Below are 26592 nucleotides of genomic sequence, written 5' to 3' on the forward strand. Positions count from 1 at the left end.
TTCAACAAATACAGCAACATCTAAAACCATTCAAATAAATAGACTCTCTGCACCACAACTCCTCGACTCTCTTTCAACAAATACAGCAACATCTAAAACCATTCAAACAATTTGGCACTCTGCACCACAACTCCTCAACTCTCTTTCAAACAAATACAGCTATATCTAAACCAGTCAAACAATTTGGCTCTCTGCACCACAACTCCTCGACACTCTTTCAACAAATACAGCAATACCAAACCATTCAAACAAATAGGCTCTCTGCACCACAACTCCTCGACTGTCTTTCAAACAAATACAGCTATATCTAAACCATTCAAACAAATATGCTCTCTGCACCACAACTCCTCGACTCTCCTTCAACAAATACAGCAACATCTAAAACCATTCAAACAAATAGACTCTCTGCACCACAACTCCTCGACTCTCTTTCAAACAAATACAGCTATATCTAAACCATTCAAACAAATAGGCTCTCTGAACCACAACTCCTCGACTCTCTTTCAAACAAATACAGCTATATCTAAACCATTCAAACAAATATGCTCTCTGCACAACAATTCCTCGACTCTCCTTCAACAAATACAGCAACATCTAAACCATTCAAACAAATAGGCTCTCTGCACAACAATTCCTCGACTCTCCTTCAACAAATACAGCAACATTTAAAATTATTCAAACAAATAGACTCTCTGCACCACAACTCCTCGACTCTCTTTCAACAAATACAGCAATACCAAACCATTCAAACAAATAGGCTCTCTACACCACAACTCCTCGACTCTCTTTCAAACAAATACAGCTATATCTAAACCATTCAAACAAATATGCTCTCTGCACAACAATTCCTCGACTCTCCTTCAACAAATACAGCAACATCTAAACCATTCAAACAAATAGGCTTTCTGCACCACAACTCCTCGACACTCTTTCAACAAATACAGCGATATCTAAAACCATTCAAACAAATAGACTCTCTGCACCACAACTCCTCGACTCTCTTTCAAACAAATACAGCTATATCTAAATCATTCAAACAAATAGACTCTCTGCACCACAACTCCTTGACTCTCTTTCAAACAAATACAGCAACATCTAAACCATTCAAACAAATAGGCTTTCTGGACCACAACTCCTCGACTCTCTTTCAAACAAATACAGCAACATCTAAACCATTCAAACAAATAGGCTCTCTGCACCACAACTCCTTGACACTCTTTCAACAATTACAGCAATATCAAACCATTCAAAAAAATAGGCTCTCTGCACAACAATTCCTCAACTCTCTTTCAACAAATACAGCAACATCTAAAACCATTCAAACAAATGGCTGCACCACAACTCCTTACAAATTGTATAATTGTATTATCCAAAACAATAGAGCAACAGAAGCTTGAATCATAGATTTCATTTGACAATTCATTGTTTAACTTTTGATACTTTACAACATTACTTCTCATACATGTACATCTATAGTTTTAACTGAGTATGTCAGTATTAACCATATTATCCGTTAAGAATTGTTCCTCAATACACAATATAGTTACTGGTAATGTGTACTGAGCTCACCAATATTTACCTAACAACTCTATGGTCTCTTTAGCAATAATATTCAGCTCCAACATGGATGTCCCTCCCAGGTTGTTGATCATACAAGCCACTCTATCTCCTTTCTTGACAGGAAGATGTGTAGAGTTGGTTGGATTGGTCATGTGATCAATCATCATGGTAACTGCTTCCTTGGCACTCACCAACTGTACAATATAAATAATTGTTAAGTTAGCTATAGTTACCGACTGTACAATATAAACAATTGTTAAGTTACCTATAGTTACCGACTGTACAATATAAACAATTGTTAAGTTACCTATAGTTACCAACTGTACAACATAAACAATTGTAAAGTTACCTATAGTTACCGACTGTACAATATAAATAGTGTTAAGTTACCTAGTTACCAACTGTACAATATAAATAGTGTTAAGTTACCTAGTTACCAACTGTACAATATAAATAGTGTTAAGTTACCTAGTTACCAACTGTACAACATAAATAGTTGTTAAGTTACCTATAGTTACCAACTGTACAATATAAATAGTGTTAAATTACCTAGTTACCAACTGTACAATGTAAATAGTGTTAAGTTACCTAGTTACCGAATGTACAATATAAACAGTGTTAAGTTACCTAGTTACCAACTGTACAACATAAATAGTTGTTAAGTTACCTATAGCTACCAACTGTACAATATAAATAATGATAAGTTACCTAGTTACCCACTGTATAATATAAATATAGTGTTAAGTTACCTACATGTAGTTACCAACTGTACAATATAAATAGTGTGAAGATACCTAGTTACCAACTGTATAATATAAATAGTGTGAAGATACCTAGTTACCAACTGTACAATATAGATAGTGTTAAGTAACCTAGTTACCAACTGTACAATATAAATAGTGTTAAGTTACCTAGCTACCAACTGTACAATTGTGTTAAGTTGCCTAGTTACCAACTGTATAATATAAATAGTGATAAGTTACCTAGTTACCAACTGTACAATATAAATAGTGTTAAGTTACCTAGTTACCAAATGTACAATATAAACAGTGTTAAGTTACCTAGTTACCAACTGTACAACATAAATAGTTGTTAAGTTACCTATAGCTACCAACTGTACAATATAAATAATGATAAGCTACCTAGTTACCCACTGTATAATATAAATATAGTGTTAAGTTACCTACATGTAGTTACCAACTGTACAATATAAATAGTGTGAAGATACCTAGTTACCAACTGTATAATATAAATAGTGTGAAGATACCTAGTTACCAACTGTACAATATAAATAGTGTGAAGATACCTAGTTACCAACTGTATAATATAAATAGTGTGAAGATACCTAGTTACCAACTGTACAATATAGATAGTGTTAAGTAACCTAGTTACCAACTGTACAATATAAATAGTGTTAAGTTACCTAGCTACCAACTGTACAATTGTGTTAAGTTGCCTAGTTACCAACTGTATAATATAAATAGTGTTAAGTTACCTAGTTACCAACTGTACAATATAAATAGTATTAAGTAATCTACTTACCAACTGTGTAATATAAAAAGTGTTAAGTTACCTAGTTACCCACTGTATAATATAAATAGTGTTAAGCTACCCAGTTACATGTACCAACTATGTGTTACCAAGCTAAGGAAGGACTATGTGTTACAGAGCTAAGGAAGGACTATGTGTTACAGAGCTAAGGAAGGACTATGTGTTACCAAGCTAAGGAAGGACTATGTGTTACAGAGCTAAGGAAGGACTATGTGTTACAGAACTAAGGAAGGACTATGTGTTACCAAGCTAAGGAAGGACTATGTGTTACCAAGCTAAGGAAGGACTATGTATTACCAAGCTAAGGAAGGACAAGGAAGGACTATGTGTTACTGAACTAAGGAAGGACTATGTGTTACTGAGTTAAGGAAGGACTATGTGTTACAGAACTAAGGAAGGACTATGTGTTACAGAGCTAAGGAAGGACTATGTGTTACTGAGCTAAGGAAGGACTATGTGTTACTGAGCTAAGGAAGGACTATGTGACTATGTGTTACTGAGCTAAGGAAGGACTATGTGTTACTGAGCTAAGGAAGGACTATGTGTTACTGAGCTAAGGAAGGACTATGTGTTACAGAACTAAGGAAGGACTATGTGTTACTGAGCTAAGGAAGGAGTATGTGTTACTGAGCTAAGGAAGGACTATGTGTTACTGAGTTAAGGAAGGACTATGTGTTACAGAACTAAGGAAGGACTATGTGTTACAGAGCTAAGGAAGGACTATATGTTACAGAGCTAAGGAAGGACTATGTGTTACTGAGCTAAGGAAGGACTATGTGTTACTGAGCTAAGGAAGGAGTATGTGTTACTGAGCTAAGGAAGGATATGTGTTACTGAGCTAAGGAAGGACTATGTGTTACTGAGCTAAGGAAGGACTATGTGTTACTGAGCTAAGGAAGGACTATGTGTTACTGAGCTAAGGAAGGACTATGTGTTACTGAGCTAAGGAAGGACTATGTGTTACTGAGCTAAGGAAGGACTATGTGTTACTGAACTAAGGAAGGACTATGTGTTACTGAGCTAAGGAAGGACTATGTGTTACAGAACTAAGGAAGGACTATGTGTTACTGAGCTAAGGAAGGACTATGTGTTACAGAACTAAGGAAGGACTATGTGTTACTGAGCTAAGGAAGGAGTATGTGTTACAGAACTAAGGAAGGACTATGTGTTACTGAGCTAAGGAAGGAGTATGTGTTACTGAGCTAAGGAAGGACTATGTGTTACTGAGCTAAGGAAGGACTATGTGTTACAGAACTAAGGAAGGACTATGTGTTACTGAGCTAAGGAAGGACTATGTGTTACAGAACTAAGGAAGGACTATGTGTTACTGAGCTAAGGAAGGACTATGTGTTACTGAGCTAAGGAAGGACTATGTGTTACTGAACTAAGGAAGGACTATGTGTTACTGAGCTAAGGAAGGACTATGTGTTACAGAACTAAGGAAGGACTATGTGTTACTGAGCTAAGGAAGGACTATGTGTTACTGAGCTAAGGAAGGACTATGTGTTACTGAGCTAAGGAAGGACTATGTGTTACAGAACTAAGGAAGGACTATGTGTTACTGAGCTAAGGAAGGACTATGTGTTACTGAGCTAAGGAAGGACTATGTGTTACTGAACTAAGGAAGGACTATGTGTTACAGAACTAAGGAAGGACTATGTGTTACAGAGCTAAGGAAGGACTATGTGTTACTGAGCTAAGGAAGGACTATGTGTTACTGAGCTAAGGAAGGACTATGTGAACTAAGGAAGGACTATGTGTTACAGAACTAAGGAAGGACTATGTGTTACAGAACTAAGGAAGGACTATGTGTTACTGAGCTAAGGAAGGACTATGTGTTACTGAGCTAAGGAAGGACTATGTGTTACTGAGCTAAGGAAGGACTATGTGTTACTGAGCTAAGGAAGGACTATGTGTTACAGAACTAAGGAAGGACTATGTGTTACTGAGCTAAGGAAGGACTATGTGTTACAGAACTAAGGAAGGACTATGTGTTACTGAGCTAAGGAAGGACTATGTGTTACTGAGCTAAGGAAGGACTATGTGTTACTGAGCTAAGGAAGGACTATGTGTTACAGAACTAAGGAAGGACTATGTGTTACTGAGCTAAGGAAGGACTATGTGTTACTGAGCTAAGGAAGGACTATGTGTTACTGAGCTAAGGAAGGACTATGTGTTACTGAGCTAAGGAAGGACTATGTGTTACTGAACTAAGGAAGGACTATGTGTTACAGAGCTAAGGAAGGACTATGTGTTACTGAGCTAAGGAAGGACTATGTGTTACTGAGCTAAGGAAGGAGTATGTGTTACTGAGCTAAGGAAGGACTATGTGTTACAGAACTAAGGAAGGACTATGTGTTACAGAACTAAGGAAGGAGTATGTGTTACTGAGCTAAGGAAGGACTATGTGTTACTGAGCTAAGGAAGGACTATGTGTGTTACTGAGCTAAGGAAGGACTATGTGTTACTGAGCTAAGGAAGGACTATGTGTTACTGAGCTAAGGAAGGACTATGTGTTACTGAGCTAAGGAAGGACTATGTGTTACTGAGCTAAGGAAGGACTATGTGTTACAGAGCTAAGGAAGGACTATGTGTTACTGAGCTAAGGAAGGACTATGTGTTACTGAGCTAAGGAAGGACTATGTGTTACTGAGCTAAGGAAGGACTATGTGTTACTGAGCTAAGGAAGGACTATGTGTTACTGAGCTAAGGAAGGACTATGTGTTACAGAACTAAGGAAGGACTATGTGTTACAGAACTAAGGAAGGACTATGTGTTACTGAGCTAAGGAAGGACTATGTGTTACTGAGCTAAGGAAGGACTATGTGTTACTGAGCTAAGGAAGGACTATGTGTTACTGAGCTAAGGAAGGACTATGTGTTACTGAGCTAAGGAAGGACTATGTGTTACTGAGGACTATGTGTTACTGAGCTAAGGAAGGACTATGTGTTACAGAGCTAAGGAAGGACTATGTGTTACTGAGCTAAGGAAGGACTATGTGTTACAGAGCTAAGGAAGGAGTATGTGTTACTGAGCTAACGAAGGGGTATGTGTTACTGAGCTAAGGAAGGACTATGTGTTACAGAACTAAGGAAGGACTATGTGTTACTGAGCTAAGGAAGGACTATGTGTTACTGAGCTAAGGAAGGACTATGTGTTACTGAGCTAAGGAAGGACTATGTGTTACAGAGCTAAGGAAGGACTATGTGTTACTGAGCTAAGGAAGGACTATGTGTTACAGAACTAAGGAAGGACTATGTGTTACTGAGCTAAGGAAGGACTATGTGTTACAGAGATAAGGAAGAACTATGTGTTACAGAGCTAAGGAAGGACTATGTGTTACTGAGATAAGGAAGGACTATGTGTTACTGAGCTAAGGAAGGACTATGTGTTACTGAGCTAAGGAAGGACTATGTGTTACAGAGCTAAGGAAGGAGTATGTGTTACTGAGCTAAGGAAGGACTATGTGTTACTGAGCTAAGATAGGAGTATGTGTTACTGAGCTAAGGAAGGACTATGTGTTACTGAGCTAAGATAGGAGTATGTGTTACTGAGCTAAGGAAGGGGTATGTGTTACTGAGCTTAGGAAGGACTATGTGTTACAGAACTAAGGAAGGACTATGTGTTACAGAACTAAGGAAGGACTATGTGTTACTGAGCTAAGGAAGGACTATGTGTTACTGAGCTAAGGAAGGACTATGTGTTACAGAGCTAAGGAAGGACTATGTGTTACAGAACTAAGGAAGGACTATGTGTTACTGAGCTAAGGAAGGACTATGTGTTACTGAGCTAAGGAAGGACTATGTGTTACTGAGCTAAGGAAGGACTATGTGTTACAGAGCTAAGGAAGGACTATGTGTTACTGAGCTAAGGAAGGACTATGTGTTACTGAGCTAAGGAAGGACTATGTGTTACTGAGCTAAGGAAGGACTATGTGTTACAGAGCTAAGGAAGGACTATGTGTTACTGAGCTAAGGAAGGACTATGTGTTACTGAGCTAAGGAAGGACTATGTGTTACTGAGCTAAGGAAGGACTATGTGTTACTGAGCTAAGGAAGGACTATGTGTTACTGAGCTAAGGAAGGACTATGTGTTACTGAACTAAGGAAGGACTATGTGTTACTGAGCTAAGGAAGGACTATGTGTTACTGAGCTAAGGAAGGACTATGTGTTACTGAACTAAGGAAGGACTATGTGTTACTGAGCTAAGGAAGGACTATGTGTTACTGAGCTAAGGAAGGACTATGTGTTACAGAACTAAGGAAGGACTATGTGTTTTACTGAGCTAAGGAAGGACTATGTGTTACTGAGCTAAGGAAGGACTATGTGTTACTGACTAAGGAAGGACTATGTGTTACAGACTAAGGAAGGACTATGTTTACGACTAAGGAGGATATGTGTTACTGAGCTAAGGAAGGACTATGTGTTACTGAGCTAAGGAAGGACTATGTGTTACTGAGCTAAGGAAGGACTATGTGTTACTGAGCTAAGGAAGGACTATGTGTTACAGAACTAAGGAAGGACTATGTGTTACTGAGCTAAGGAAGGACTATGTGTTACTGAGCTAAGGAAGGACTATGTGTTACTGAGCTAAGGAAGGACTATGTGTTACAGAACTAAGGAAGGACTATGTGTTACTGAGCTAAGGAAGGACTATGTGTTACTGAGCTAAGGAAGGACTATGTGTTACAGAACTAAGGAAGGACTATGTGTTACTGAGCTAAGGAAGGACTATGTGTTACAGAACTAAGGAAGGACTATGTGTTACTGAGCTAAGGAAGGACTATGTGTTACAGAACTAAGGAAGGACTATGTGTTACTGAGCTAAGGAAGGACTATGTGTTACTGAGCTAACTAAGGAAGGACTATGTGTTACAGAACTAAGGAAGGACTATGTGTTACTGAGCTAAGGAAGGACTATGTGTTACTGAGCTAAGGAAGGACTATGTGTTACTGAGCTAAGGAAGGACTATGTGTTACTGAGCTAAGGAAGGACTATGTGTTACAGAACTAAGGAAGGACTATGTGTTACTGAGCTAAGGAAGGAGTATGTGTTACAGAACTAAGGAAGGACTATGTGTTACTGAGCTAAGGAAGGACTATGTGTTACTGAGCTAAGGAAGGACTATGTGTTACTGAGCTAAGGAAGGACTATGTGTTACTGAGCTAAGGAAGGACTATGTGTTACTGAGCTAAGGAAGGACTATGTGTTACTGAGCTAAGGAAGGACTATGTGTTACAGAACTAAGGAAGGACTATGTGTTACTGAGCTAAGGAAGGACTATGTGTTACTGAACTAAGGAAGGACTATGTGTTACTGAGCTAAGGAAGGACTATGTGTTACAGAACTAAGGAAGGACTATGTGTTACTGAGCTAAGGAAGGACTATGTGTTACTGAGCTAAGGAAGGACTATGTGTTACTGAGCTAAGGAAGGACTATGTGTTACTGAGCTAAGGAAGGACTATGTGTTACTGAGCTAAGGAAGGACTATGTGTTACTGAGCTAAGGAAGGACTATGTGTTACTGAGCTAAGGAAGGACTATGTGTTACTGAGCTAAGGAAGGACTATGTGTTACTGAGATAAGGAAGGACTATGTGTTACAGAGCTAAGGAAGGACTATGTGTTACTGAGCTAAGGAAGGACTATGTGTTACTGAGCTAAGGAAGGACTATGTGTTACTGAGCTAAGGAAGGACTATGTGTTACAGAACTAAGGAAGGAGTATGTGTTACTGAGCTAACGAAGGACTATGTGTTACTGAGCTAAGGAAGGACTATGTGTTACAGAACTAAGGAAGGACTATGTGTTACTGAGCTAAGGAAGGACTATGTGTTACTGAGCTAAGGAAGGACTATGTGTTACAGAGCTAAGGAAGGACTATGTGTTACTGAGCTAAGGAAGGACTATGTGTTACTGAGCTAAGGAAGGACTATGTGTTACTGAACTAAGGAAGGACTATGTGTTACAGAACTAAGGAAGGACTATGTGTTACTGAGCTAAGGAAGGACTATGTGTTACTGAGCTAAGGAAGGACTATGTGTTACTGAGCTAAGGAAGGACTATGTGTTACTGAGCTAAGGAAGGACTATGTGTTACTGAGCTAAGGAAGGACTATGTGTTACAGAGCTAAGGAAGGACTATGTGTTACTGAGCTAAGGAAGGACTATGTGTTACTGAGCTAAGGAAGGACTATGTGTTACAGAACTAAGGAAGGACTATGTGTTACTGAGCTAAGGAAGGACTATGTGTTACTGAGCTAAGGAAGGACTATGTGTTACAGAACTAAGGAAGGACTATGTGTTACTGAGCTAAGGAAGGACTATGTGTTACTGAGCTAAGGAAGGACTATGTGTTACTGACTAAGGAAGGACTATGTGTTACTGAGCTAAGGAAGGACTATGTGTTACTGAGCTAAGGAAGGACTATGTGTTACTGAGCTAAGGAAGGACTATGTGTTACAGAGCTAAGGAAGGACTATGTGTTACTGAGCTAAGGAAGGACTATGTGTTACTGAGCTAAGGAAGGACTATGTGTTACTGAACTAAGGAAGGACTATGTGATACAGAGCTAAGGAAGGACCATGTGTTACTGAACTAAGGAAGGACTATGTGTTACTAAGCTAAGGAAGGACTATGTGTTACTGAACTAAGGAAGGACTATGTGTTACTGAGCTAAGGAAGGACTATGTGTTACTGAACTAAGGAAGGACTATGTGTTACTGAGCTAAGGAAGGACTATGTGTTACTGAGCTAAGGAAGGACTATGTGTTACAGAGCTAAGGAAGGACTATGTGTTACTGAGCTAAGGAAGGACTATGTGTTACTGAGCTAAGGAAGGACTATGTGTTACTGAGCTAAGGAAGGACTATGTGTTACTGAGCTAAGGAAGGACTATGTGTTACAGAACTAAGGAAGGACTATGTGTTACTGAGCTAAGGAAGGAGTATGTGTTACTGAGCTAACGAAGGACTATGTGTTACTGAGCTAAGGAAGGACTATGTGTTACAGAACTAAGGAAGGACTATGTGTTACTGAGCTAAGGAAGGACTATGTGTTACAGAACTAAGGAAGGACTATGTGTTACTGAGCTAAGGAAGGACTATGTGTTACTGAGCTAAGGAAGGACTATGTGTTACTGAGCTAAGGAAGGACTATGTGTTACTGAGCTAAGGAAGGACTATGTGTTACTGAGCTAAGGAAGGACTATGTGTTACAGAGCTAAGGAAGGACTATGTGTTACAGAACTAAGGAAGGACTATGTGTTACTGAGCTAAGGAAGGACTATGTGTTACTGAGCTAAGGAAGGACTATGTGTTACTGAGCTAAGGAAGGACTATGTGTTACTGAGCTAAGGAAGGACTATGTGTTACAGAGCTAAGGAAGGACTATGTGTTACTGAGCTAAGGAAGGACTATGTGTTACTGAGCTAAGGAAGGACTATGTGTTACTGAGCTAAGGAAGGACTATGTGTTACTGAGCTAAGGAAGGACTATGTGTTACTGAGCTAAGGAAGGACTATGTGTTACTGAGCTAAGGAAGGACTATGTGTTACTGAGCTAAGGAAGGACTATGTGTTACAGAGCTAAGGAAGGACTATGTGTTACTGAGCTAAGGAAGGACTATGTGTTACAGAACTAAGGAAGGACTATGTGTTACAGAACTAAGGAAGGACTATGTGTTACTGAGCTAAGGAAGGACTATGTGTTACTGAGCTAAGGAAGGACTATGTGTTACTGAGCTAAGGAAGGACTATGTGTTACTGAGCTAAGGAAGGACTATGTGTTACTGAGCTAAGGAAGGACTATGTGTTACTGAGCTAAGGAAGGACTATGTGTTACTGAGCTAAGGAAGGACTATGTGTTACTGAGCTAAGGAAGGACTATGTGTTACTGAGCTAAGGAAGGACTATGTGTTACAGAGCTAAGGAAGGACTATGTGTTACTGAGCTAAGGAAGGACTATGTGTTACTGAGCTAAGGAAGGACTATGTGTTACTGAGCTAAGGAAGGACTATGTGTTACAGAACTAAGGAAGGACTATGTGTTACAGAACTAAGGAAGGACTATGTGTTACTGAGCTAAAGGAAGGACTATGTGTTACTGAGCTAAGGAAGGACTATGTGTTACTGAACTAAGGAAGGACTATGTGTTACTGAGCTAAGGAAGGACTATGTGTTACTGAGCTAAGGAAGGACTATGTGTTACAGAACTAAGGAAGGACTATGTGTTACTGAGCTAAGGAAGGACTATGTGTTACTGAGCTAAGGAAGGACTATGTGTTACTGAGCTAAGGAAGGACTATGTGTTACTGAGCTAAGGAAGGACTATGTGTTACTGAGCTAAGGAAGGACTATGTGTTACTGAGCTAAGGAAGGACTATGTGTTACTGAGCTAAGGAAGGACTATGTGTTACTGAGCTAAGGAAGGACTATGTGTTACTGAGCTAAGGAAGGACTATGTGTTACAGACTAAGGAAGGACTATGTGTTACTGAGCTAAGGAAGGACTATGTGTTACTGAGCTAAGGAAGGACTATGTGTTACTGAGCTAAGGAAGGACTATGTGTTACTGAGCTAAGGAAGGACTATGTGTTACTGAGCTAAGGAAGGACTATGTGTTACTGAGCTAAGGAAGGACTATGTGTTACTGAGCTAAGGAAGGACTATGTGTTACAGAACTAAGGAAGGACTATGTGTTACTGAGCTAAGGAAGGACTATGTGTTACTGAGCTAAGGAAGGACTATGTGTTACTGAACTAAGGAAGGACTATGTGTTACTGAGCTAAGGAAGGACTATGTGTTACTGAGCTAAGGAAGGACTATGTGTTACTGAGCTAAGGAAGGACTATGTGTTACTGAGCTAAGGAAGGACTATGTGTTACTGAGCTAAGGAAGGACTATGTGTTACAGAGCTAAGGAAGGACTATGTGTTACAGACTAAGGAAGGACTATGTGTTACTGAGCTAAGGAAGGACTATGTGTTACTGAGCTAAGGAAGGACTATGTGTTACTGAGCTAAGGAAGGACTATGTGTTACTGAGCTAAGGAGGACTAAGGAGCTAAGGAAGGACTATGTGTTACTGAGCTAAGGAAGGACTATGTGTTACAGAGCTAAGGAAGGACTATGTGTTACTGAGCTAAGGAAGGACTATGTGTTACTGAACTAAGGAAGGACTATGTGATACTGAGTTAAGGAAGGACTATGTGTTACAGAACTAAGGAAGGACTATGTGTTACTGAGCTAAGGAAGGACTATGTGTTACAGAACTAAGGAAGGACTATGTGTTACTGAGCTAAGGAAGGAGTATGTGTTACTGAGCTAAGGAAGGACTATGTGTTACTGAGCTAAGGAAGGACTATGTGTTACAGAACTAAGGAAGGACTATGTGTTACTGAGCTAAGGAAGGACTATGTGTTACAGAGCTAAGGAAGGACTATGTGTTACTGAGCTAAGGAAGGACTATGTGTTACAGAGCTAAGGAAGGACTATGTGTTACTGAGCTAAGGAAGGAGTATGTGTTACTGAGCTAAGGAAGGACTATGTGTTACTGAGCTAAGGAAGGACTATGTGTTACTGAGCTAAGGAAGGACTATGTGTTACTGAGCTAAGGAAGGACTATGTGTGTTACTGAGCTAATGTGTTAACTGAGCTAAGGAGGAAGTACTTCCGTTAGTCTTTAAGCACAGAAACACGTAGTAGCTCAGAAACACATAGTCCTTCCTTAGCTCAGTAACACATATGTCCTTCCTTAGTATCTGTAACATAGTCTCCTTAGTCTTAGCCACTGTAACTACATAGTTCCTTCCTTAGCTAACAGTCCCTCCCTTAGCTTCAGTAACACATAGTCCTTCCTTAGCTCAGTAACATATCATACTTTGTAACACATAGTCCATCCTTAGCTCCACATTCCTTCCGTTCCTCAGTAACCACATAGTCCTTCCTTATTGCTCAGTAAACACATAGTCTAACACATATTCCTTTAGCTCAGTAACACATAGTCCTTCCTTAGTCTGTAACATAGTCCTTCCTTAGTCTTTGGTAACACATAGTTGGTACATTAGCCTTACACACTATTTATATTATACAGTAACTTAACATAGTCCCCGGTTAGTAGATCTTAACCTATTTATATGGTACATAGTCCTTCCACAATTTATATTAAACTTGTAACACAACTAGTCCTAGTACCTTAGCGCTCACAGTAACACATAGTCCATTTGGTACCTTAATCTCTGTAACACATAGACTTTGGTAACTTCCACACTTAATAATTCAGTAACACATAGGAATCATCCTTTTAATATGACAAGCTATGTTAACTAGGAATCTTCACATGCTATTATATTATACAGTTGGTACCTAGGTAGTCTTCACACTATTTATATTGTACAGTTGGTAACTACATGAGTTAACCAACTGTATAATATAAATAGTGTAAGTTACCTAGTTACCAACTGTACAATATAATAGTGTTAAGTTACCTAGTTACCAACTGTACAATATAAATAGTGTTAAGTTACCTAGTTACCAACTGTACAATATAAATAGTGTTAAGTTACCTATATCATACCAACTGTACAATATTAAATTAACTAAGGAAGGACTATGTGTTACTGAGCTAAGGAAGGACTATGTGTTACTGAGCTAAGGAAGGACTATGTGTTACAGAACTAAGGAAGGACTATGTGTTACTGAGCTAAGGAAGGACTATGTGTTACTGAGCTAAGGAAGGACTATGTGTTACTGAGCTAAGGAAGGACTATGTGTTACTGAGCTAAGGAAGGACTATGTGTTACAGCTAAGCTAAGGAAGGACTATGTGTTACTGAGCTAAGGAAGGACTATGTGTTACTGAGCTAAGGAAGGACTATGTGTTACTGAACTAAGGAAGGACCTATGTGTTACAGAGCTAAGGAAGGACTATGTGTTACTGAGCTAAGGAAGGACTATGTGTTACTGAGCTAAGGAAGGACTATGTGTTACTGAGCTAAGGAAGGACTATGTGTTACTGAGCTAAGGAAGGACTATGTGTTACTGACTAAGGAAGGACTATGTGTTACTGAGCTAAGGAAGGACTATGTGTTACTGAGCTAAGGAAGGACTATGTGTTACAGAACTAAGGAAGGACTATGTGTTACTGAGCTAAGGAAGGAGTATGTGTTACTGAGCTAAGGAAGGACTATGTGTTACTGAGCTAAGGAAGGAGTATGTGTTACTGAGCTAACGTAGGACTATGTGTTACTGAGCTAAGGAAGGACTATGTGTTACAGAACTAAGGAAGGACTATGTGTTACAGAACTAAGGAAGGACTATGTGTTACTGAGCTAAGAAAGGACTATGTGTTACTGAACTAAGGAAGGACTATGTGTTACTGAGCTAAGGAAGGACTATGTGTTACTGAACTAAGGAAGGACTATGTGTTACTGAGCTAAGGAAGGACTATGTGTTACTGAAGCTAAGGAAGGACTATGTGTTACTGAGCTAAGGAAGGATATGTGTTACTGAGCTAAGGAAGGACTATGTGTTACTGAGCTAAGGAAGGACTATGTGTTACAGAGCTAAGGAAGGACTATGTGTTACTGAGCTAAGGAAGGACTATGTGTTACTGAGCTAAGGAAGGACTATGTGTTACTGAGCTAAGGAAGGACTATGTGTTACTGAGCTAAGGAAGGACTATGTGTTACTGAGCTAAGGAAGGACTATGTGTTACTGAGCTAAGGAAGGACTATGTGTTACTGAGCTAAGGAAGGACTATGTGTTACTGAGCTAAGGAAGGACTATGTGTTACTGAGCTAAGGAAGGACTATGTGTTACTGAGCTAAGGAAGGACTATGTGTTACAGAGCTAAGGAAGGACTATGTGTTACTGAGCTAAGGAAGGACTATGTGTTACTGAGCTAAGGAAGGACTATGTGTTACTGAGCTAAGGAAGGACTATGTGTTACAGAGCTAAGGAAGGACTATGTGTTACTGAGCTAAGGAAGGACTATGTGTTACTGAGCTAAGGAAGGACTATGTGTTACAGAACTAAGGAAGGACTATGTGTTACAGAGCTAAGGAAGGACTATGTGTTACTGAGCTAAGGAAGGACTATGTGTTACTGAGCTAAGGAAGGACTATGTGTTACTGAGCTAAGGAAGGACTATGTGTTACAGAACTAAGGAAGGACTATGTGTTACAGAGCTAAGGAAGGACTATGTGTTACTGAGCTAAGGAAGGACTATGTGTTACAGAACTAAGGAAGGACTATGTGTTACAGAGCTAAGGAAGGACTATGTGTTACTGAGCTAAGGAAGGACTATGTGTTACAGAACTAAGGAAGGACTATGTGTTACTGAGCTAAGGAAGGACTATGTGTTACTGAGCTAAGGAAGGACTATGTGTTACTGAGCTAAGGAAGGACTATGTGTTACTGACTAAGGAAGGACTATGTGTTACTGAGCTAAGGAAGGACTATGTGTTACAGAGCTAAGGAAGGACTATGTGTTACTGAGCTAAGGAAGGACTATGTGTTACTGAGCTAACGAAGGACTATGTGTTACTGAACTAAGGAAGGACTATGTGTTACAGAACTAAGGAAGGACTATGTGTTACTGAGCTAAGGAAGGACTATGTGTTACTGAGCTAAGGAAGGACTATGTGTTACTGAGCTAAGGAAGGACTATGTGTTACTGAGCTAAGGAAGGACTATGTGTTACAGAACTAAGGAAGGACTATGTGTTACTGAGCTAAGGAAGGACTATGTGTTACTGAGCTAAGGAAGGACTATGTGTTACTGAGCTAAGGAAGGACTATGTGTTACTGAGCTAAGGAAGGACTATGTGTTACAGAGCTAAGGAAGGACTATGTGTTACTGAGCTAAGGAAGGACTATGTGTTACTGAGCTAAGGAAGGACTATGTGTTACTGAGCTAAGGAAGGACTATGTGTTACTGAGCTAAGGAAGGACTATGTGTTACAGAACTAAGGAAGGACTATGTGTTACGAGCTAAGGAAGGACTATGTGTTACTGAGCTAAGGAAGGACTATGTGTTACTGAGCTAAGGAAGGACTATGTGTTACTGAGCTAAGGAAGGACTATGTGTTACTGAGCTAAGGAAGGACTATGTGTTACTGAGCTAAGGAAGGACTATGTGTTACTGAGCTAAGGAAGGACTATGTGTTACTGAGCTAAGGAAGGACTATGTGTTACTGAACTAAGGAAGGACTATGTGTTACTGAGCTAAGGAAGGACTATGTGTTACTGAACTAAGGAAGGACTATGTGTTACTGAGCTAAGGAAGGACTATGTGTTACAGAACTAAGGAAGGACTATGTGTTACTGAGCTAAGGAAGGACTATGTGTTACAGAGCTAAGGAAGGACTATGTGTTACTGAGCTAAGGAAGGACTATGTGTTACTGAGCTAAGGAAGGAACTATGTGTTACTGAGCTAAGGAAGGACTATGTGTTACTGAGCTAAGGAAGGACTATGTGTTACTGAGCTAAGGAAGGACTATGTGTTACTGAGCTAAGGAAGGACTATGTGTTACTGAGCTAAGGAAGGACTATGTGTTACTGAGCTAAGGAAGGACTATGTGTTACTGAGCTAAGGAAGGACTATGTGTTACTGAGCTAAGGAAGGACTATGTGTTACTGAGCTAAGGAAGGACTATGTGTTACTGAGCTAAGGAAGGACTATGTGTTACTGAGCTAAGGAAGGACTATGTGTTACTGAGCTAAGGAAGGACTATGTGTTACTGAGCTAAGGAAGGACTATGTGTTACTGAGCTAAGGAAGGACTATGTGTTACAGAGCTAAGGAAGGACTATGTGTTACTGAGCTAAGGAAGGACTATGTGTTACTGAGCTAAGGAAGGACTATGTGTTACTGAGCTAAGGAAGGACTATGTGTTACACTAAGGAAGGACTATGTGTTACTGAGCTAAGGAAGGACTATGTGTTACTGAGCTAAGGAAGGACTATGTGTTACAGAACTAAGGAAGGACTATGTGTTACTGAGCTAAGGAAGGACTATGTGTTACTGAACTAAGGAAGGACTATGTGTTACTGAGCTAAGGAAGGACTATGTGTTACTGAGCTAAGGAAGGACTATGTGTTACTGAGCTAAGGAAGGACTATGTGTTACAGAACTAAGGAAGGACTATGTGTTACTGAACTAAGGAAGGACTATGTGTTACTGACAGAACTAAGGAAGGACTATGTGTTACTGAGCTAAGGAAGGACTATGTGTTACTGAACTAAGGAAGGACTATGTGTTACTGAGCTAAGGAAGGACTATGTGTTACAGAACTAAGGAAGGACTATGTGTTACTGAGCTAAGGAAGGACTATGTGTTACTGAGCTAAGGAAGGACTATGTGTTACTGAGCTAAGGAAGGAGTATGTGTTACAGAACTAAGGAAGGACTATGTGTTACTGAGCTAAGGAAGGACTATGTGTTACAGACTAAGGAAGGACTATGTGTTACTGAGCTAAGGAAGGACTATGTGTTACTGAGCTAAGGAAGGACTATGTGTTACTGAGCTAAGGAAGGACTATGTGTTACTGAGCTAAGGAAGGACTATGTGTTACTGAGAACTAAGGAAGGACTATGTGTTACTGAGCTAAGGAAGGACTATGTGTTACTGAGCTAAGGAAGGACTATGTGTTACTGAGCTAAGGAAGGACTATGTGTTACTGAGCTAAGGAAGGACTATGTGTTACAGAGCTAAGGAAGGACTATGTGTTACTGAGCTAAGAAAGGACTATGTGTTACTGAGCTAAGGAAGGACTATGTGTTACAGAACTAAGGAAGGACTATGTGTTACAGAACTAAGGAAGGACTATGTGTTACTGAGCTAAGGAAGGACTATGTGTTACTGAACTAAGGAAGGACTATGTGTTACTGAGCTAAGGAAGGACTATGTGTTACAGAGCTAAGGAAGGACTATGTGTTACTGAGCTAAGGAAGGACTATGTGTTACTGAGCTAAGGAAGGACTATGTGTTACAGAGCTAAGGAAGGACTATGTGTTACTGAGCTAAGGAAGGACTATGTGTTACTGAGCTAAGGAAGGACTATGTGTTACTGAGCTAAGGAAGGACTATGTGTTACTGAGCTAAGGAAGGACTATGTGTTACAGAGCTAAGGAAGGACTATGTGTTACTGAGCTAAGGAAGGACTATGTGTTACTGAGCTAAGGAAGGACTATGTGTTACTGAGCTAAGGAAGGACTATGTGTTACAGAGCTAAGGAAGGACTATGTGTTACTGAGCTAAGGAAGGACTATGTGTTACTGAGCTAAGGAAGGACTATGTGTTACTGAGCTAAGGAAGGACTATGTGTTACTGAACTAAGGAAGGACTATGTGTTACTGAGCTAAGGAAGGACTATGTGTTACAGAACTAAGGAAGGACTATGTGTTACTGAGCTAAGGAAGGACTATGTGTTACTGAGCTAAGGAAGGACTATGTGTTACTGAGCTAAGGAAGGACTATGTGTTACAGAACTAAGGAAGGACTATGTGTTACTGAGCTAAGGAAGGACTATGTGTTACTGAGCTAAGGAAGGACTATGTGTTACAGAACTAAGGAAGGACTATGTGTTACTGAGCTAAGGAAGGACTATGTGTTACTGAGCTAAGGAAGGACTATGTGTTACTGAGCTAAGGAAGGACTATGTGTTACTGAGCTAAGGAAGGACTATGTGTTACAGAACTAAGGAAGGACTATGTGTTACTGAGCTAAGGAAGGACTATGTGTTACAGAACTAAGGAAGGACTATGTGTTACTGAGCTAAGGAAGGACTATGTGTTACTGAGCTAAGGAAGGACTATGTGTTACTGAACTAAGGAAGGACTATGTGTTACTGAGCTAAGGAAGGACTATGTGTTACTGAGCTAAGGAAGGACTATGTGTTACAGAACTAAGGAAGGACTATGTGTTACTGAGCTAAGGAAGGACTATGTGTTACTGAGCTAAGGAAGGACTATGTGTTACAGAGCTAAGGAAGTGTTACTGAACTAAGGAAGGACTATGTGTTACTGAGCTAAGGAAGGACTATGTGTTACTGAGCTAAGGAAGGACTATGTGTTACTGAGCTAAGGAAGGACTATGTGTTACTGAGCTAAGGAAGGACTATGTGTTACAGAACTAAGGAAGGACTATGTGTTACTGAGCTAAGGAAGGACTATGTGTTACTGAGCTAAGGAAGGACTATGTGTTACTGAGCTAAGGAAGGACTATGTGTTACAGAGCTAAGGAAGGACTATGTGTTACTGAGCTAAGGAAGGACTATGTGTTACTGAGCTAAGGAAGGACTATGTGTTACTGAGCTAAGGAAGGACTATGTGTTACAGAACTAAGGAAGGAGTATGTGTTACTGAGCTAAGGAAGGACTATGTGTTACTGAGCTAAGGAAGGACTATGTGTTACTGAGCTAAGGAAGGACTATGTGTTACTGAGCTAAGGAAGGACTATGTGTTACGAGCTAAGGAAGGACTATGTGTTACTGAGCTAAGGAAGGACTATGTGTTACTGAGCTAAGGAAGGACTATGTGTTACAGAACTAAGGAAGGACTATGTGTTACTGAGCTAAGGAAGGACTATGTGTTACAGAACTAAGGAAGGACTATGTGTTACAGAGCTAAGGAAGGAGTATGTGTTACTGAGCTAAGGAAGGACTATGTGTTACTGAGCTAAGGAAGGACTATGTGTTACTGAGCTAAGGAAGGACTATGTGTTACTGAGCTAAGGAAGGACTATGTGTTACTGACTAAGGAAGGACTATGTGTTACTGAGCTAAGGAAGGACTATGTGTTACTGAGCTAAGGAAGGACTATGTGTTACAGCTAAGGAAGGACTATGTGTTACTGAGCTAAGGAAGGACTATGTGTTACAGAGCTAAGGAAGGACTATGTGTTACTGAGCTAAGGAAGGACTATGTGTTACTGAACTAAGGAAGGACTATGTGTTACTGAGCTAAGGAAGGACTATGTGTTACTGAGCTAAGGAAGGACTATGTGTTACAGAGCTAAGGAAGGACTATGTGTTACTGAGCTAAGGAAGGACTATGTGTTACTGAACTAAGGAAGGACTATGTGTTACTGAGCTAAGGAAGGACTATGTGTTACTGAGCTAAGGAAGGACTATGTGTTACTGAGCTAAGGAAGGACTATGTGTTACTGAGCTAAGGAAGGACTATGTGTTACAGAACTAAGGAAGGACTATGTGTTACTGAGCTAAGGAAGGACTATGTGTTACTGAGCTAAGGAAGGACTATGTGTTACAGAGCTAAGGAAGGACTATGTGTTACTGAGCTAAGGAAGGACTATGTGTTACTGAGCTAAGGAAGGACTATGTGTTACTGAGCTAAGGAAGGACTATGTGTTACAGAGCTAAGGAAGGACTATGTGTTACTGAGCTAAGGAAGGACTATGTGTTACTGAGCTAAGGAAGGACTATGTGTTACTGAGCTAAGGAAGGACTATGTGTTACTGAGCTAAGGAAGGACTATGTGTTACTGAGCTAAGGAAGGACTATGTGTTACTGAGCTAAGGAAGGACTATGTGTTACTGAGCTAAGGAAGGACTATGTGTTACTGAGCTAAGGAAGGACTATGTGTTACTGAGTTAAGGAAGGACTATGTGTTACTGAACTAAGGAAGGACTATGTGTTACTGAGCTAAGGAAGGACTATGTGTTACAGAACTAAGGAAGGACTATGTGTTACAGAACTAAGGAAGGACTATGTGTTACTGAGCTAAGGAAGGACTATGTGTTACTGAGCTAAGGAAGGACTATGTGTTACTGAGCTAAGGAAGGACTATGTGTTACTGAGCTAAGGAAGGACTATGTGTTACAGAGCTAAGGAAGGACTATGTGTTACTGAGCTAAGGAAGGACTATGTGTTACTGAGCTAAGGAAGGACTATGTGTTACTGAGCTAAGGAAGGACTATGTGTTACAGAACTAAGGAAGGACTATGTGTTACTGAGCTAAGGAAGGACTATGTGTTACTGAGCTAAGGAAGGACTATGTGTTACTGAGCTAAGGAAGGACTATGTGTTACTGAGCTAAGGAAGGACTATGTGTTACAGAACTAAGGAAGGACTATGTGTTACTGAGCTAAGGAAGGACTATGTGTTACTGAGCTAAGGAAGGACTATGTGTTACTGAGCTAAGGAAGGACTATGTGTTACTGAGCTAAGGAAGGACTATGTGTTACAGAGCTAAGGAAGGACTATGTGTTACTGAGCTAAGGAAGGACTATGTGTTACTGAGCTAAGGAAGGACTATGTGTTACTGAGCTAAGGAAGGACTATGTGTTACTGAGCTAAGGAAGGACTATGTGTTACTGAGCTAAGGAAGGACTATGTGTTACTGAACTAAGGAAGGACTATGTGTTACTGAGCTAAGGAAGGACTATGTGTTACTGAGCTAAGGAAGGACTATGTGTTACAGAGCTAAGGAAGGACTATGTGTTACAGAGCTAAGGAAGGACTATGTGTTACTGAGCTAAGGAAGGACTATGTGGACTATGTGTTACTGAGCTAAGGAAGGACTATGTGTTACTGAGCTAAGGAAGGACTATGTGTTACAGAACTAAGGAAGGACTATGTGTTACTGAGCTAAGGAAGGACTATGTGTTACTGAGCTAAGGAAGGACTATGTGTTACTGAGCTAAGGAAGGACTATGTGTTACTGAGCTAAGGAAGGACTATGTGTTACTGAGCTAAGGAAGGACTATGTGTTACTGAGCTAAGGAAGGACTATGTGTTACTGAGCTAAGGAAGGACTATGTGTTACTGAGCTAAGGAAGGACTATGTGTTACAGAGCTAAGGAAGGACTATGTGTTACAGAGCTAAGGAAGGACTATGTGTTACTGAGCTAAGGAAGGACTATGTGTTACTGAGTAAGGAAGGACTATGTGTTACTGAGCTAAGGAAGGACTATGTGTTACTGAGCTAAGGAAGGACTATGTGTTACTGAGCTAAGGAAGGACTATGTGTTACAGAACTAAGGAAGGACTATGTGTTACTGAGCTAAGGAAGGACTATGTGTTACTGAGCTAAGGAAGGACTATGTGTTACTGAACTAAGGAAGGACTATGTGTTACAGAGCTAAGGAAGGACTATGTGTTACTGAGCTAAGGAAGGACTATGTGTTACTGAGCTAAGGAAGGACTATGTGTTACTGAGCTAAGGAAGGACTATGTGTTACTGAGCTAAGGAAGGACTATGTGTTACAGAACTAAGGAAGGACTATGTGTTACTGAGCTAAGGAAGGACTATGTGTTACTGAGCTAAGGAAGGACTATGTGTTACTGAGCTAAGGAAGGACTATGTGTTACTGAGCTAAGGAAGGACTATGTGTTACTGAACTAAGGAAGGACTATGTGTTACTGAGCTAAGGAAGGACTATGTGTTACTGAGCTAAGGAAGGACTATGTGTTACTGAGCTAAGGAAGGACTATGTGTTACTGAGCTAAGGAAGGACTATGTGTTACTGAGCTAAGGAAGGACTATGTGTTACTGAGCTAAGGAAGGACTATGTGTTACTGAGCTAAGGAAGGACTATGTGTTACTGAGCTAAGGAAGGACTATGTGTTACTGAGCTAAGGAAGGACTATGTGTTACTGAGCTAAGGAAGGACTATGTGTTACTGAGCTAAGGAAGGACTATGTGTTACTGAGCTAAGGAAGGACTATGTGTTACTGAGCTAAGGAAGGACTATGTGTTACTGAGCTAAGGAAGGACTATGTGTTACAGAGCTAAGGAAGGACTATGTGTTACTGAGCTAAGGAAGGACTATGTGTTACTGAGCTAAGGAAGGACTATGTGTTACTGAGCTAAGGAAGGACTATGTGTTACTGAGCTAAGGAAGGACTATGTGTTACTGAGCTAAGGAAGGACTATGTGTTACTGAGCTAAGGAAGGACTATGTGTTACTGAGCTAAGGAAGGACTATGTGTTACTGAGCTAAGGAAGGACTATGTGTTACAGAGCTAAGGAAGGACTATGTGTTACTGAGCTAAGGAAGGACTATGTGTTACAGAACTAAGGAAGGACTATGTGTTACTGAGCTAAGGAAGGACTATGTGTTACTGAGCTAAGGAAGGACTATGTGTTACTGAGCTAAGGAAGGACTATGTGTTACAGAGCTAAGGAAGGACTATGTGTTACTGAGCTAAGGAAGGACTATGTGTTACTGAGCTAAGGAAGGACTATGTGTTACTGAGCTAAGGAAGGACTATGTGTTACTGAGATAAGGAAGAACTATGTGTTACAGAGCTAAGGAAGGACTATGTGTTACTGAGCTAAGGAAGGACTATGTGTTACTGAGCTAAGGAAGGACTATGTGTTACTGAGCTAAGGAAGGACTATGTGTTACTGAGCTAAGGAAGGACTATGTGTTACTGAGCTAAGGAAGGACTATGTGTTACTGAGCTAAGGAAGGACTATGTGTTACTGAGCTAAGGAAGGACTATGTGTTACAGAACTAAGGAAGGACTATGTGTTACTGAGCTAAGGAAGGACTATGTGTTACTGAGCTAAGGAAGGACTATGTGTTACTGAGCTAAGGAAGGACTATGTGTTACTGAGCTAAGGAAGGACTATGTGTTACTGAGCTAAGGAAGGACTATGTGTTACTGAGCTAAGGAAGGACTATGTGTTACAGAGCTAAGGAAGGACTATGTGTTACTGAGCTAAGGAAGGACTATGTGTTACTGAGCTAAGGAAGGACTATGTGTTACTGAGCTAAGGAAGGACTATGTGTTACTGAGCTAAGGAAGGACTATGTGTTACAGAGCTAAGGAAGGACTATGTGTTACAGAGCTAAGGAAGGACTATGTGTTACTGAGCTAAGGAAGGACTATGTGTTACTGAGCTAAGGAAGGACTATGTGTTACTGAGCTAAGGAAGGACTATGTGTTACAGAGCTAAGGAAGGACTATGTGTTACTGAGCTAAGGAAGGACTATGTGTTACTGAGCTAAGGAAGGACTATGTGTTACTGAGCTAAGGAAGGACTATGTGTTACAGAACTAAGGAAGGACTATGTGTTACTGAGCTAAGGAAGGACTATGTGTTACTGAGCTAAGGAAGGACTATGTGTTACAGAACTAAGGAAGGACTATGTGTTACTGAGCTAAGGAAGGACTATGTGTTACTGAGCTAAGGAAGGACTATGTGTTACTGAGCTAAGGAAGGACTATGTGTTACTGAGCTAAGGAAGGACTATGTGTTACTGAGCTAAGGAAGGACTATGTGTTACTGAGCTAAGGAAGGACTATGTGTTACTGAGCTAAGGAAGGACTATGTGTTACTGAGCTAAGGAAGGACTATGTGTTACAGAGCTAAGGAAGGACTATGTGTTACTGAGCTAAGGAAGGACTATGTGTTACTGAGCTAAGGAAGGACTATGTGTTACTGAGCTAAGGAAGGACTATGTGTTACTGAGCTAAGGAAGGACTATGTGTTACTGAGCTAAGGAAGGACTATGTGTTACTGAGCTAAGGAAGGACTATGTGTTACTGAGATAAGGAAGGACTATGTGTTACTGAGCTAAGGAAGGACTATGTGTTACTGAGCTAAGGAAGGACTATGTGTTACTGAGATAAGGAAGGACTATGTGTTACAGAGCTAAGGAAGGACTATGTGTTACTGAGCTAAGGAAGGACTATGTGTTACTGAGCTAAGGAAGGACTATGTGTTACTGAGCTAAGGAAGGACTATGTGTTACAGAGCTAAGGAAGGACTATGTGTTACTGAGCTAAGGAAGGACTATGTGTTACTGAGCTAAGGAAGGACTATGTGTTACTGAGCTAAGGAAGGACTATGTGTTACTGAGCTAAGGAAGGACTATGTGTTACTGAGCTAAGGAAGGACTATGTGTTACAGAACTAAGGAAGGACTATGTGTTACTGAGCTAAGGAAGGACTATGTGTTACTGAGCTAAGGAAGGACTATGTGTTACAGAGCTAAGGAAGGACTATGTGTTACTGAGCTAAGGAAGGACTATGTGTTACTGAGCTAAGGAAGGACTATGTGTTACTGAGCTAAGGAAGGACTATGTGTTACTGAGCTAAGGAAGGACTATGTGTTACTGAGCTAAGGAAGGACTATGTGTTACTGAGCTAAGGAAGGACTATGTGTTACAGAGCTAAGGAAGGACTATGTGTTACTGAGCTAAGGAAGGACTATGTGTTACTGAGCTAAGGAAGGACTATGTGTTACTGAGCTAAGGATATGTGTTACGAGTAAGGAAGGACTATGTGTTACGACTAAGGAAGGACTATGTGTTACGAACTAAGGAAGGACTATGTGTTACTGAGCTAAGGAAGGACTATGTGTTTGAACTAAGGAAGGACTATGTGTTACTGAGCTAAGGAAGGACTATGTGTTACTGAGCTAAGGAAGGACTATGTGTTACTGAGCTAAGGAAGGACTATGTGTTACTGAGCTAAGGAAGGACTATGTGTTACTGAGCTAAGGAAGGACTATGTGTTACGATAAGGAAGGACTATGTGTTACTGAGCTAAGGAAGGACTATGTGTTACTGAGCTAAGGAAGGACTATGTGTTATGGCTAAGGAAGGACTATGTGTTACGAGCTAAGGAAGGACTATGTGTTACTGAGCTAAGGAAGGACTATGTGTTACTGAGCTAAGGAAGGACTATGTGTTACTGAGCTAAGGAAGGACTATGTGTTACTGAGCTAAGGAAGGAGTATGTGTTACTGAGCTAAGGAAGGACTATGTGTTACTGAGTTAAGGAAGGACTATGTGTTACAGAACTAAGGAAGGACTATGTGTTACAGAGCTAAGGAAGGACTATGTGTTACTGAGCTAAGGAAGGACTATGTGTTACTGAGCTAAGGAAGGACTATGTGTTACGACTAAGGAAGGACTATGTGTTACTGAGCTAAGGAAGGACTATGTGTTACTGAGCTAAGGAAGGACTATGTGTTACTGAGCTAAGAAGGACTATGTGTTACTGAACTAAGGAAGGACTATGTGTTACTGAGCTAAGGAAGGACTATGTGTTACTGAGCTAAGGAAGGACTATGTGTTACTGAGCTAAGGAAGGACTATGTGTTACTGAGCTAAGGAAGGACTATGTGTTACTGAGCTAAGGAAGGACTATGTGTTACAGAACTAAGGAAGGACTATGTGTTACTGAGCTAAGGAAGGACTATGTGTTACTGAGCTAAGGAAGGACTATGTGTTACAGAGCTAAGGAAGGACTATGTGTTACTGAGCTAAGGAAGGACTATGTGTTACTGAGCTAAGGAAGGACTATGTGTTACTGAGCTAAGGAAGGACTATGTGTTACTGAGCTAAGGAAGGACTATGTGTTACTGAGCTAAGGAAGGACTATGTGTTACTGAGCTAAGGAAGGACTATGTGTTACTGAACTAAGGAAGGACTATGTGTTACTGAGCTAAGGAAGGACTATGTGTTACAGAACTAAGGAAGGACTATGTGTTACTGAGCTAAGGAAGGACTAT

At 40.4% G+C, this 26592-nt stretch overlaps 1 protein-coding gene across 4 annotated transcripts in view; it reads right to left on the minus strand.

Annotated features, from left to right (window-relative positions):
* Positions 1 to 26592, minus strand: part of LOC138319372 (triokinase/FMN cyclase-like) — a 70518-nt gene that overhangs the window by 18829 nt on the left and 25097 nt on the right. For all 4 annotated transcript variants that reach the window (XM_069262465.1, XM_069262464.1, XM_069262466.1 and 1 more), the window contains one exon: positions 1580 to 1754. In XM_069262465.1, the coding sequence (XP_069118566.1) occupies positions 1580 to 1754 (175 nt within the window). The remainder of the gene's footprint in view (positions 1 to 1579; positions 1755 to 26592) is intronic.

The sequence above is a fragment of the Argopecten irradians genome, chromosome 3 (genome assembly GCF_041381155.1).
Source record: "Argopecten irradians isolate NY chromosome 3, Ai_NY, whole genome shotgun sequence".
Classification (NCBI taxonomy): Eukaryota; Metazoa; Mollusca; class Bivalvia; order Pectinida; family Pectinidae; genus Argopecten; species Argopecten irradians.